Source organism: Sorex fumeus, unplaced genomic scaffold, assembly GCF_029834395.1.
Source record: "Sorex fumeus unplaced genomic scaffold, SorFum_2.1 ptg000019l, whole genome shotgun sequence".
In the NCBI taxonomy this organism is placed as follows: Eukaryota; Metazoa; Chordata; class Mammalia; order Eulipotyphla; family Soricidae; genus Sorex; species Sorex fumeus.
The window spans coordinates 13,792,645-13,805,581 of NW_026606076.1; the positions used below are offsets into that span (position 1 = coordinate 13,792,645).

Here is a 12,937-nt window from a genome sequence, read left to right on the forward strand (position 1 = left end):
GATATTTTCCATGTAGTACCACTTGTATGTGAATTTCGTGACTTCATCTTTTCTAACAGCTACATAGTACTCCATTGTGTAAATGTACCAAAGTTTCTTTAACCAGTCATCTGTTCTCGGGCACTCAGGTTTTTTCCAGATTCTGGCTATTGTAAAGAGTGCTGCAATAAACAGGCAATTGCAGACGTCACTTCGACTATACTTTTTTGCCTCTCTGGGATATATTCCCAGGAGTGGTATTGCTGGATCAAATGGGAGCTCAATTTCTAATTTTTTGAGAATCAACCATACTGTTTTCCAAAAGGGCTGAATCAGTCGGCATTCTCACCAACAGTGGAGTGTCCCTTTCTCACCACATCCTCGCCAGCACCGGTTGCTTTTGTTCTTGTGGATATGGGCCAGTCTCTGTGGTGTGAAGTGATATCTCATTGTGGTTTTGATCTGCATCTCCCTGATGATTAATGATGTGGAACATTTTCTCATGTGCCTTTTACAGAATGTGCAGATTCTTGATGTGGCTGTGAGTTTGGTCATTTCAGAGAAATGAGAGGCTAGTGAAAGAGAGAAGATGGGGAATTCTGATCACGGGGCTCAAAGAAACGGAGTGTGTAAGGCCCCAATGCAGTTTCTTGTACCAATCCTTGATGATCCTCTCAAGCAGTCATTTTATGTTCTTAGGTAGGTGAGGGATTGTGATCATTTGGATCACTGGGTTATTCCAGAGACTGACTTACTTGAGTGCGCACATAGCAGTTGCTCCAAGCAAACAAGATTGGGGTGTGTAAGAAGGTTGTTACCTAACTCATCCAGTGAAGCATGAAACATTCCTTGTTCTCAGCACAGACCTACATATATAGAGACATAAGTTTAAAAAAGACGATGAAGTGCATTGACAGAACAGAGAGTGAAGGAAGCTTGAGGCTTACAGCTTGGGACTGAATCTCCACTTGACACCAAATTGACCCCTGGTGAGTCACTTCATCTGCGCGTGGGTTCCTAGTGGGCACAGTGGGACAATTCATGGTGCTTCCTCTATCAGATTTTCAGGATGGTTCAATGAATTGATGCTTTAAAGAGCGTGAAGAGTCATGCTAGCATGCATAGCCTTGGGATTTCAAGACAAATCTTCAAGTGCTATGTGGAAATGATCACCAACAAAGCTGCAGTGGATAGTACAAAGTTGCTAGGAGACTCGATATTAAATGTTCTCTCTACCAGAGAGAAATGACAACTATGTGATATGTCAGAAGTTTTTTTTTTTTAATTTTTATTACTGAAACACCATGAGGTACAGTTGTAGATTTACAAATTTTTGTGCTTGGGTTTTGATTATACAATGATCAAATACCCATCCCTCCACCAGTGCCCATTTTACACCACTATGGATCCCAGTATCCCTCCCACACCCATCCCCCCCGTCCCACCCTGCCTCTGTGGCAGGGCATTCCCTTTTGTTCTCTCTCTCCTTTTGGGTGTTGTGGTCTGCAAAAGAGGCATTTAGTGGCAATCATGTTCGGTCCATAGTCTACTTTCAACATGCATCTCCTCTCCTGGGAGGATCCTCCAAACACCCTTTATTTGGTGCTCCCTTCTCTATCTGAGCTGCCCTTTCCCCTAGAATGGCCGGCTGGCCTCTAAGCTATGGAGTAATCCTCCTGGTACTGATCTCGGCTATTCTTGGGTATTAATCTCCTATTTTATTACTTTATGTTCCCGAGATGAATGCAATCTTTCTATGTCTATCCCTCTCTTTCTGACTCAAAAATATGGAATGCTTCAAGAATTTGCGTGTCATCCTTGCGCAGGCGCCATGCTAATCTTCTCTGTATTGTTCCAATTTTAGTATATGTGCTGCTGAAGCGAGCACATGTCAGAAGCTTTAACTAATATTACTGTGTGGATATAGGCAATACCTCAACATACCAATGAGTAAGACCTCAACATACCATGTGTAGGACATGAGCTTACATAATGATAGGACAGTTAGATCTCAATTTAAAAGAATTCTATAGAGTTTTATTGATTCATTTTTGTTTTGCAAAGTATTTGAATATAAGTTGTACTTATTTCAGAAAACTTGAAGACAAACACGACTTTCCAGTTGGCAATGAAATATTCAAGACATCTGGCATGAAGTTATTATGCTCATCATTTTATAGCCTACAAAACTCAAGTGATATCCATAAAATGCAAACAAATAAATTTCAATCATGAAAAAGGACTATTTAACAATTTGCCCTTTGTTTTGTTAAAAGATCCTAGGGAGGGGCACAGCGATATTCCAACAGGCAGGGCTTTTTTCTTGCACGCGCCTGACCTTGGTTTGATCCCAGGCATCCCATATGATCCCTGAGCACTACCAGAGTGACTCTGAATGAAGAAATGAGTAACACCCAAGCACCATTGGGTGTGACCTCTAAACAAAGGAACAAGTAACAACAACAAAAGACACTTAGATTTTGCTGATGACCTTATCTTTGCTATGCAAATTGGTTCCAGCATGCAGCTTGAAGTTGATTCAAGAAAGCATTGATCAACAAAGAACTCTGTGAATATGCAGCTTTTCCTGTGGATGTGGCTTTCATCAATAGTCATTTTAAACCATTTTTTTCCCCTTTTCTTTTTGAGTCACACCTGGCAATGCTCAGGGGCTTCTCCTGGCTCTGTACTCAGGAATTACTCCTGGCAGAGCTCGGGGGACCTTATGGGATGCCAGGGATTGAACCCAGGTCGGTAGAGTGCAAGGCAAACGCCCTCCCTGCTCTGGCCCTAAACCAGTTCTTTCAGAAGGACAACTTGACTCCATCCCTTATGGAGCACATGAGGAAATGACTGTGGGAAGCTATGTGAGCTGCCTATGTTTTTATAAGAGGCAGAATAGGCCTGGAGAGACAATAGAGGTTGAATAAGGCCCTTCTGTTGCATCAAGATCACTGCAGTTCAAATTCCCTTCACCACATAGGATCCCTGAGAACCGAAAGGAGTGATCTCTAAGCACAGAGCCTTAATACTGCTGGGTGTGACCCCTCACCCGGGCCAGATGATATAATGACACAGTTCCTTAGGGAAATGCATAGAACCCAATCAGATTAATAAATCACTGACATAGTCACTGTCCTCCCATTGTTCATCAATTTGCTTGAGCGTGCCTAGTACCTTCTACATTGTGAGACTTGTTGTTACTGTTTTTGGCATATTGAATATAACATGGGGAGCTTGTAGCTCCAGCCCTAATAAATCACAATGATTATTATTGATATACTTATTTCAGTGGCACTATAAAATTTAGCACCATCTGTCACCTCCAGAGCAGGAATTCTTTCTTTCTTTTTTTTGTCTTTTTTTAGGGGAGGGGTCACTCCCAGCGATGCTCAGGGGTTACTCCCGGCTCTGCACTCAGGAATTACTCCTGGCGGTGCTCGGGGGACCATAAGGGATTCTGGGAATCGAACTTGGGTCGGCCGCGTGCAAGGCAAACGCCCTACCCGCTGTGCTGTTGCTCAAGCCCCCAGAGCAGCAATTATTTCTTGACAAGCCTTTGTGATGAGACAGCTAACAATGGTTGGAAATCACGATGGATTGATCAATCCTCAGTAAATACAGCACCTTCCTTACCTTCTTTGCTTGCCACCTGATATTTCTGTCATGAACACAGTGGTGACACATGTCCAGCTCAGTTACACCTACTTGCTGTCATTGCTCACAATGGTCTGGAATCTCCATGACTATGTGCGGCATATCCACAGAGAAAATCAATCTGTGGCTGAAAAAAACCAACCCTGACTATTGAGAAAAAATAGTCCAGCGCATCATACGCCTGTCAAAGGTCTAATATCTACAGACTGTAAAGTGCTCACTGACCTCAGTACGGTAAGGAAACATTCCCATCCCCAAGGGGAAAGGAGTTGCAAAGACACTCCTCGAGGAAGACATTAGGATTGGTGTCAGGCATATGAGAGCATTCATCCTCACTGATTAGTAGGGAAATGCAAATAAAAATCACAATGAGCTGTTGCATCACATCAAGGAGAATGACTTATATAAACTTTCCTGTGTCGGAATGTGGTGAGAGAGTAATCCTCCCTCACTGCTGGTGAAAATGCCATGAGACCAAGCCTCGAGGGAAAGCATTAGGAAGATTCTTGGTTATAAACCATTTAAATCATTCTAAAACAGCTATTAAACCTTAAATTGTTCCATAATTATTGAAATCGTTGTTACGCTAAGACAGAGAAAAAGAGTTGATACATACCAATTAAATGGGCAAGTGAGAAACATCATTTATTTGGGTTGCATGACCTTTAAAACCACCTGATGTAATAAGCCTATATTTTGCATTAGTTTCATGATGATCTATGATAATAACTCCAAGAACTGACAGCAATAGAACAAAAAGACTGTAGCACTTTAGCACCGTCCTCCCGTTTTTCATTGATTTGCTCAAACGGGCCCAGTAATTTCTCCATTGTGAGACTTGTTTTTATTGTGTTAGGCGTATCGAATACGTCATGTGGAGCTTGCAAGGCTTTGCCATGCGGGCGAGATACTCTCAGTAGCTTGCCGGGCTCTCCAAGTGGGGCAGAAAAATTGAACCTGGGTCGGCCGGGCTGGCTGTGTGCAAGGCAAACACCCTACCACTGTTACAGTGAAGTCTTCCTGGAGAAATGTTTATCAACGGAGCTTATGTCTTCTAACTGATTAAGAAACTTATTGATTTATAGGTTCACATACGCAAATGCATGTTCATAAATGATACAAGCATTAAACATTAAAAATCCTCTGTAGGGGCTAGAGAGATATACAGCCAGTAGGGCTTTTTCCTTGCGTGCGACTCATCTGGGTTCTATCCCCAGCATCCTATATGGTACCCCCCCCCCCCGCACCCAACACCACCAGGAGTAATTCCTGAGTACAGAGCCAGGAGTAACCCCTGAGCATCGTGGGGTGTGATCCACAAAGCCCAAAAAATTCTTTGTTAACAAAAAATTGATTCTAAGAGCTGAGGACTCACAATGAAAATTTATTTTTTTTAGAAATTGAGCTCCCATTTGACCCAGCAATGCCACTCCTGAGAATATACCTCGGAGAGGCAAAAAAGTATAGTTGAAGTGACATCTGCATTTGTTTGTTCATTGCAGCACTGTTTACAATAGTTAGAATCTGGAAAAAAACCTGAGTGCCTGAGAACAGATAACTGGTTAAAGAAACTTTGGTACATCTACACAATGGAGTACTATATAGCTGTTAAAAAGGATGAAGTCATGAAATTTCATACAAGTGGTACTACCTGGAAAGTATCATGCTAAGCGAAATGAGTCAGAAAGAGAGGGACAAGCATAGAAAGATTGCATTCATCTGGGGAACATAAAGTAACAAAATAGAAGACTAATAACTAAGAATAGCTGAGATAAATACCAGGAGGTTTACTCCATGGCTTGGAGGCCAGCCGCACACTCTAGGGGTAAAGGCAGCTCAGATAGAGAAGGCACCACCAAATAAAGGGTGTTGGAAAGATCTGCCCAGGGTGGGAGATGCAAACTGAAAGTAGACTATAGACCAAATATGACTGCCACTCAATCCTTCTTTTGCAAACCACAGCACCCAAAAGGAGAGAGAGAACAAAGAGAACAGAGGCAGGGTGGGATGGGGGGATAGGGGGTGGGAGGGATACTGGGATTAGTGGTGGTGGAGAATGGGAACTGGTGAAGGGATGGGTACTCGATCATTGTATAATTGAAACCAAGAACAAAAATTTGTAAGTCTACAACTGTACGTCATGATGCTTCAACAAAAACATGATGTTTCACTAATTTTTTTGTAAGAATGTGCCTATCATGTGAAGAAACATTAGTTACCTCAATGATACATAAGCACAAGGGGCAATGGTACAGTTACGAATGAAAATATAATTCTGACAGGGAGTGAGATATGTTATAGATGTCAAATTAGACTATTGGATGTTTGAATTTTTTGTTTGTTTGTTTGTTTTTGGGACACACCTGGTCCTGTTCGGGGCTTACACCAGGTTCTGCTCTCAGAGATTACTCTTGGCATAGCCTAGGGTGCCGTATGGGTTTCTGGGGGTCAAATCCAGATCAAACATACACAAGGCAAACATCCTGTTCACTGCCCCATCCCTCTGCCACCACACCTAAAAATTATGTTATGAAGCAATAATACCTCAATAAATTATTTTAAATAAAAATTATATCTCCTTCAAATAAAATCATACTATAATGATAGAGAAGTGAGAAGAGCATAAATGAAAATCAGAGAAGAATGTCTTCTGACGTTATTACTATTTCATAAAATCTGCATTCTGGAGTCCTCTTCCAGGTCATGCACAGACATTAATTTGATATTTTTGCTTATGACCACTCACCTGATGGAATGCCTCAACTCTGTTCACGTGGGCTCCTGCCCACAATCACCTTTCAGAAAACACAGAGTAAGCCGAAAGAAACCATTCAGGGGTCCCAGGTAATCATCTGCTAGTACAGAGTGAGGGAAGGATGAAGACAGCTACCAAAGTGCAGAGAAGATGCACTGGTGGTGGGATTAAATGGATGGGAGCAAAACAGACATAGTGCTTGTCTTGGTGGTGGGTTAGTGACCTGGGAACAAAGAGGGTAGACAAGGAGAGTTTATCCATTCAGGAACATCCTGAGGCCAAGTCTCAAGAGTCCCAATTAAAAACAATATTCCTCTAGCTACTCTATGAACAAATTAGTTCCCTGGGAAGAAGGAAGAACAATGAAATAGAAAGTTTTCTAAACAATGAGATCTCCCTGTGGGAAATTTGTGGGTGCATCTTATTTTTTTCCATCAATTTGGAGCTTGTTTTCTCTCAGGTATGAACTCACGGTGAAAGATTCTCCCAAAGAGAATCCCCCTTGTGGCAGAGGGACACCAATTAAAACACTTAAGAGCAATTTTGTAGAGCCCAGGGTCTGCACCAAAGATGACATCCAGCATATTGAAATGTAACAACACAAAATAGAAAACACAAAGCTAAACCTAATCATCAAACTCCCCATCATGATTAGGTTATTCCATAGGCATAGCCATCTGTGACAGGTCTTATGATTTATAATTTAAAGTTGAATAACAGACAGAGAGAGGTTACACCTGTTGTCTTATAAAAGGCGTAGTTTAAATTGGTTGGGGTGTCTGGCTTCACACAGATAGGAAGAAAGAACTAAATCTAGAGAGATTTCTCAGTAAAAGCACATGCTTTCATGCAGGTTCCTTGGGTTTGATCCCTGGCATCAATGGTCTTCTGAGAGCTTCCAGAAGAATCCCCCATACACTTCCAGGAGTGTTCCCAGAAATAAAATTTAAAAAAAGAATTAATTGACATTGTGTCAGTCAAATTCATTTTTTCCTGAACAGAAAAGATTCACCCAAGTTAGATAACTGCACACCGAAACACTTAAATATTAAAATTTAATTTGTATTTTTTTTTGCTTTTGGGGTCACACCCAGCGATGCTCAAGGGTTACTCCTGGTTCTGCACTCAGGAATTACTCCTGGCCTGCTCAGGGGACCATATGGGATGCTGGGAATCAAACCTGGGTTGACCTCATGCCGGGCAAGTGCCCTACCTTCTGTATTATTGCGCCAGCCCCGAAATTTGTATTTTAAAATTAAAATTTGTATTTTAAAGATCGCAAGAAACTGTGGAAGAGATGTCCATAATACATGATAAGCATATAATTTAACCACATGTATAAAATAACATATATAAAATTAAGCAGTGGTAACTTCAAATGCGTACGTTTATGAAAAATTTATATAAAATTTGACTTTCCTGTTTCATTCATTTGTCGTTGCTTATAATACGCCTTATGTGTCTAAAACTCTCCACCAAAATTCACAGCTGGTTCAGCACTCAAGAGACCCTTCTTCTCTTCCTCTGTCTGGATTCTCTCCAGTAGTCACTATTCTTTTCAGCCTCTGTCGGAGAAAATGTTGTTGGTGGCCAGTTTATCATGGAGTTGTGGCTTTTGTCTTCTGATTTGTTAATTCTGTCCTCTGCCTCTGTCATTCTGCTGCTTCTTCCCTCTTCTGTGTTTTAAAAATCTCACGAAGCTCTTCAGATCAGTGATTTCTTATTGGACTACTTTCACATTTTCTCTTTCCTTGGTGGAACTCCAGTCTCTTCTTCAGTTATCACCAGATTGTTACTTTGAAATCTCACCTGGATCTTTAAAACTCCCTGAATATCTGCAGAAATTCTGAAAAGGGGAAAAGACATAAGACACTTAATTTCCTCACCTTGAATGATACTTAAAAGCAATAGTGTTCAAGAGAGTGTAGGTAGTAAAGAAATAAACTCAGGTCAAGCGATCCTACAGGGATTAAGATATCTTCAAGTATTTGAGACTATTGGCAAAGAATATTAAAGCAAAAATTAAGAAGTGAGACTTTACTACACTAAAACGGGAGATAACATTTGCATCCTATATATCTGACAATTGCCTAATATCCAAGATATATAAAACAGCCACAAAGTTCAACAACATATAAAAAAATAAATTAAAAAATCTAATTAAAGAGCTGTAATTTATAAAGTTCTTGATAGTTCTGTTTTAAGCATACACTATCTCAACACAAATCCCATCACCAGAGTTCTCAAACTCACCCCATTCTTGCTTGTCAACTTGAACAGATACATTACAAATTTCCACTGGCTGCAGCTTAGATCTCATGTTTTCAGTGTTAAGTTTGTGTTTTGGTCATGTGGCTATTCTCCTTACTCATAGTCCTTCTTACTCATATCACTGGCATAACTGAAACCCTCATGTCTGTTCACCTGCTCTCTTCTTCCTTCTTCTCTCTCATTTTCTTTCCTTCTCTGTGTTTTTCTCTAAACACTGAGGTCAAAGGTGATCTGGGAATTCCTTGTTGCTCTGGTATATTTCCTTGTCCTGTATTCGTTTTTTTTTTTTTTTTTGCTTTTTTTGGGTCACACCCGGCAATGCACACAGGGGTTACTTCTGGCTCTGGACTCAGGAATTAACCTTGGCGGTGCTCAGGGACCATATGGGACGCTGGCAATCGAACCCGGGTTGGTTGCCTGCAAGGCAAATGCCCTACCCGCTGTGCTATTGCTGCAGCCCCCACCTTGTCCTGTATTCTATATACCATAGATAAATGATATCATCGTATTTAACAACAACCTTTTTAAAATGGGAAGAGGAGCTGAACAGACACTTTCACAAAGAGAAAATATGGATGGCATATGGCCAAGTGAGTATTTAAAATTATTATCAGGGAAATGCAGATAAAATATGATGAGATATTACCAGTGAGATATAATGGTATGAATACCTACTTCAAGAAGTCTGGAAATCAGGGCTAGAGAGGTAGTACAGCAGTTAAGTGCTTTTCTTGCACACGGTTGACCGAGATTCAATCCCCAGTACTTCTTAGGGTCTCCAGAGCACCACTAGGAGTGATATCTGAGTGCAGAGCCAGGAGTCATCCCTGAACATCTCTGTGTATGATCCCAAAATAAAAATGCCTGGAGCTCACCAGCATTTGTGTGGGTTGGGAGGAAATGAGTCTTCCTTGGCTGTTGGATGCAGATGGCTACAAACTAGCCCCACACCATCACTATCAGGAGGAAATAATTCGGTCTAGTAAGAATCACTGTAGCACTGTCCTCCTGTGGTTCATCGATTTGCTCTAGCGGGCCCAGTAACGTCTCCATCGTGAGACTTGTTGTTACTGTGTTTGGCATATTGAATATGTCACGGGTAGCTTGCCAGGCTTTGCCGTGCAGGCGAGATACTCTTGGTAGCTTGCCGGGCTCTCCAAGAGGGGCTGAGGAATTGAACCCGGATCGACTGGGCTGGTTGCGCGCAAGGCAAATGCCCTACTGCTGTGCTATCCCTCCACTAAGAATCACGGAAAGATAAAAAAAAAACTTGCCCTTTATGCTTGAGGACCCAGTCGGGATGGGAGATGTGTACTGAAAGTAGATAAAGGACCAAACATGATAAGCTGTCAGTGCAGTATTTCAAGCAGTGATGTCTAAAAGTAGAGAGAGAGAGAGTATGGGAAATATTGTCTGTCATGCAGGCAGGGAGAGGGTGGGAAAGGGGGAGTATACCGGGAATTTTGGTGGTAGGGAATGTGCACTGATGGAGGAATGGGTATTTGATCATTGTGTGATTGTACCCTAAATACGAAAGCTTGTAACTATCTTATGGTGATTTAGTAAAATAAAAAAAAAATTAAAAAAAGAACTTCAAAAAAAAAAACCCAAAACCTTACCCTTTACCCTGTTGTTCAAGAGAGATGATGGGAATAAACTCATTTTCTATTCTCAAGCTTGTTTTATCAGTGTAATTCTTCAATTCTTCTCCCATTACTAACCTCTTTTTCCCTGAAAATTACCACTGAGCCCTCTGCCTTATTTGTGCTCTGATAACCCTTTCTTTAAGACAAAATATCACAGAAAATGCTCCCTCCTCACCAAGACACTGAGAGAAAGGGTTTATGCTTGTGTACAGAAACTACCAGGCTCTGGAATGAAGACAGACTTGTTTACCAAGAGAATAGAATTGAGAGCCCAGAAATAAAATCTCAGAAGAATGAACAGTTAATCTCTGATAAAGGATAAGGGTATTATGAAGTGGAGCAACGAAGGCCTCTTCAGAAAATGAGGTTGGTAAAACTGGATAGCAACATGCAAAAAAAAAAAGATGAATCAAAGAGAAGAAAGTGGATTCATATCTCATACTATACAAAGAAGTTACTCAAACCAGCAAGGGCTGGACCCAACCAGCAACATATCACTTGATAGAGAAACTTGGTCAACTTGTTTGGCTAAGTAGCACCTCATGTGTCCCCTTGGGAGACCCCAACAAATACCCCCCAAATAATCAGTGTTGAAGAAGGTATAATGTAAGGTACAAAGGAAGGAAGAGAGGAAGGAAAAAAGAAAGAAGGAATAAAGGACAAAAATCATGACATTTTCTTAGGTAGTTTATTACTACAATAACCAGAACAAGTCTCATCTCCAATCCAGATTCTACTATTGAAGTTGACAAACACATCACGATGTCATGAAAACCAGAAAATCAACATCAAACTGCTCAGAGTCAGTTAGCTGGTAGGGTCCAGCTTAGTCTCTCTCCCTTCTTTTGCAAAGTGGAGTAACTAAGATAAACAAGAGGAAAGGTCCCAGAAGATTTCTTTGAAGGTAACTGGGGCCATCAACAAGAAAAGTACACCCCGAGTTGACAGAAATATCCTTTGCAATGAGGATGGTGTGAGTTCGTCCCATCACCCTTATTTATTCCAGGAAACAAGTAGCATTAAACTAAGGGGCGGTGCATCCTTTGAAGTTTGTGTGTGTGTGTGCATTGAAACAACATCATTATTTGATATAAAATCTAGAAAACTCAGGGTGGAAATGTCTGGAAATGGCACCCACCAAGCTGACCACAGACATAAATTCAGGATATTCTAAATGGTGAAGGAAAGAGGGAAAAATGATGGCAGAGGGAGTTATTTTAAATATAATTTTTTTGTCCCTTTGTTTTGCCTGCTGTTAGGATAGAACAAAAATTCAGCCTGTCACTGAGGGGATTAAATGATGCAGAAATTTAGATTTTACGTGGAATCTGCCTTGGCACCATGGTCTTCTCTCAATGATGAGCCAGGGATTCATCACTGATAAATAATTGCTCGGCTGAGGAGCCTGCCCAGCGCCCCTTTGACATCCTTGTTCCTCAGGCTGTAAATGAAGGGGTTTAGCATGGGGGTCACCACCGTGTACATCACCGAGGCAACGGCACTCTTCTCAGAAATGTCAGTAGCCGCAGAACTCAAGTAGACACCCAGGCCCGTTCCGTAGAACAAGGAGACCACAGAGAGGTGAGAGCCACAGGTGGAGAAGGCTTTGGACTTGCCCTTATTGGAGGACATGCGCATTAGGGAGGAGACTATCTGAGAGTAGGAGTAAAGAATGCCCCCGAGGGGAATCATGCCCAGAAGTGCAGTGGACACATACAAGGCAACGTTATTGACCAGGATATCTGAGCAGGCCACCTTGAGCACCTGAGCCAATTCACAGAAGAAATGTGGGATTTCGGTGCCCATGCAGAAGGTCAACTGCGCCATCAGGAGGATATGAAACAGGGCAACCCAGAAAATGACTAGCCAACACATAAGAACCAGGTAGGCACAGAGGCGGGGGTTCATGATGACCATGTAGTGTAGGGGGTGACAGATGGCAACAAAGCGGTCATAGGCCATCACACTCAGGAGGAAATTGTCCAATCCTGCAAATAACATGAAAAAGTAGACCTGCGTGAGGCAGCCGATGTAGGAGATGGCTTTGCTCTTGGCCTGGATGTTCACCAGCATCTTGGGGATGGTGGTAGATGTGAAGCAGATGTCTGTGAAGGACAGGTTGGACAGGAAGAAGTACATGGGCGTGTGGAGGTGGGTGTCAGAGATGCTGGCCAGGATGAGTAGCAGGTTCCCCAGCACAGTGACCAGATACATGGATAGGAACATGCCAAAGAGGAAGGGCTGCATGTCCGGATCTTCGGAGAGTCCCAGGAGGAGGAAGTATGATGCATCTGTCTGGTTTGCTGCTTCCATGGAGCTTGTAGGAAAAATACAAAAAGGTCAAGAATGTTCAGCTTACACATCCTATAAGGGATTGATATCAAAGATACACAAAGTTCTGCTTGAACTCCACAAGAAGAAATCATCCAACCCCATCAAAAAATAGCGTGACAAAATGAACAGAAACTTTCTCAAAGAAGAAATCTGAATGGCTAAAAAGCACATGAGAAAATGCTCTACATCATTAATCATCAGGGAGATGCAGATCAAAACAACAATGAGATATCATCTCATACCACAGAGACTGGGCCACAGCCAAAAGAACAAAAGCAACTGGTGTTGGCGTGGA

At 41.8% G+C, this 12,937-nt stretch overlaps 1 protein-coding gene and 1 non-coding gene across 2 annotated transcripts; both read right to left on the reverse strand.

Moving 5' to 3' along the window:
- Nucleotides 1–1,760: 1,760 nt before the first annotated feature.
- Nucleotides 1,761–1,867, reverse strand: LOC130022549 (U6 spliceosomal RNA). Its single transcript, XR_008792279.1, has one exon. It is a non-coding gene; the product is annotated as a U6 spliceosomal RNA (small nuclear RNA).
- Nucleotides 1,868–11,682: 9,815 nt separating this feature from the next.
- LOC130022331 (olfactory receptor 7D4-like) lies at nucleotides 11,683–12,621 on the reverse strand. Its single transcript, XM_056113079.1, has one exon. It carries the CDS (start codon nucleotides 12,619–12,621, stop codon nucleotides 11,683–11,685), a length of 939 nt encoding a protein of 312 aa, XP_055969054.1.
- Nucleotides 12,622–12,937: the final 316 nt, after the last annotated feature.

Coding starts and splice junctions, on each gene's coding strand:
- LOC130022331 (XM_056113079.1), bottom strand. CDS start 12,621: ATGGAAGCAGCAAACCAGACAGATGCATCATACTTCCTCCTCCTGGGA.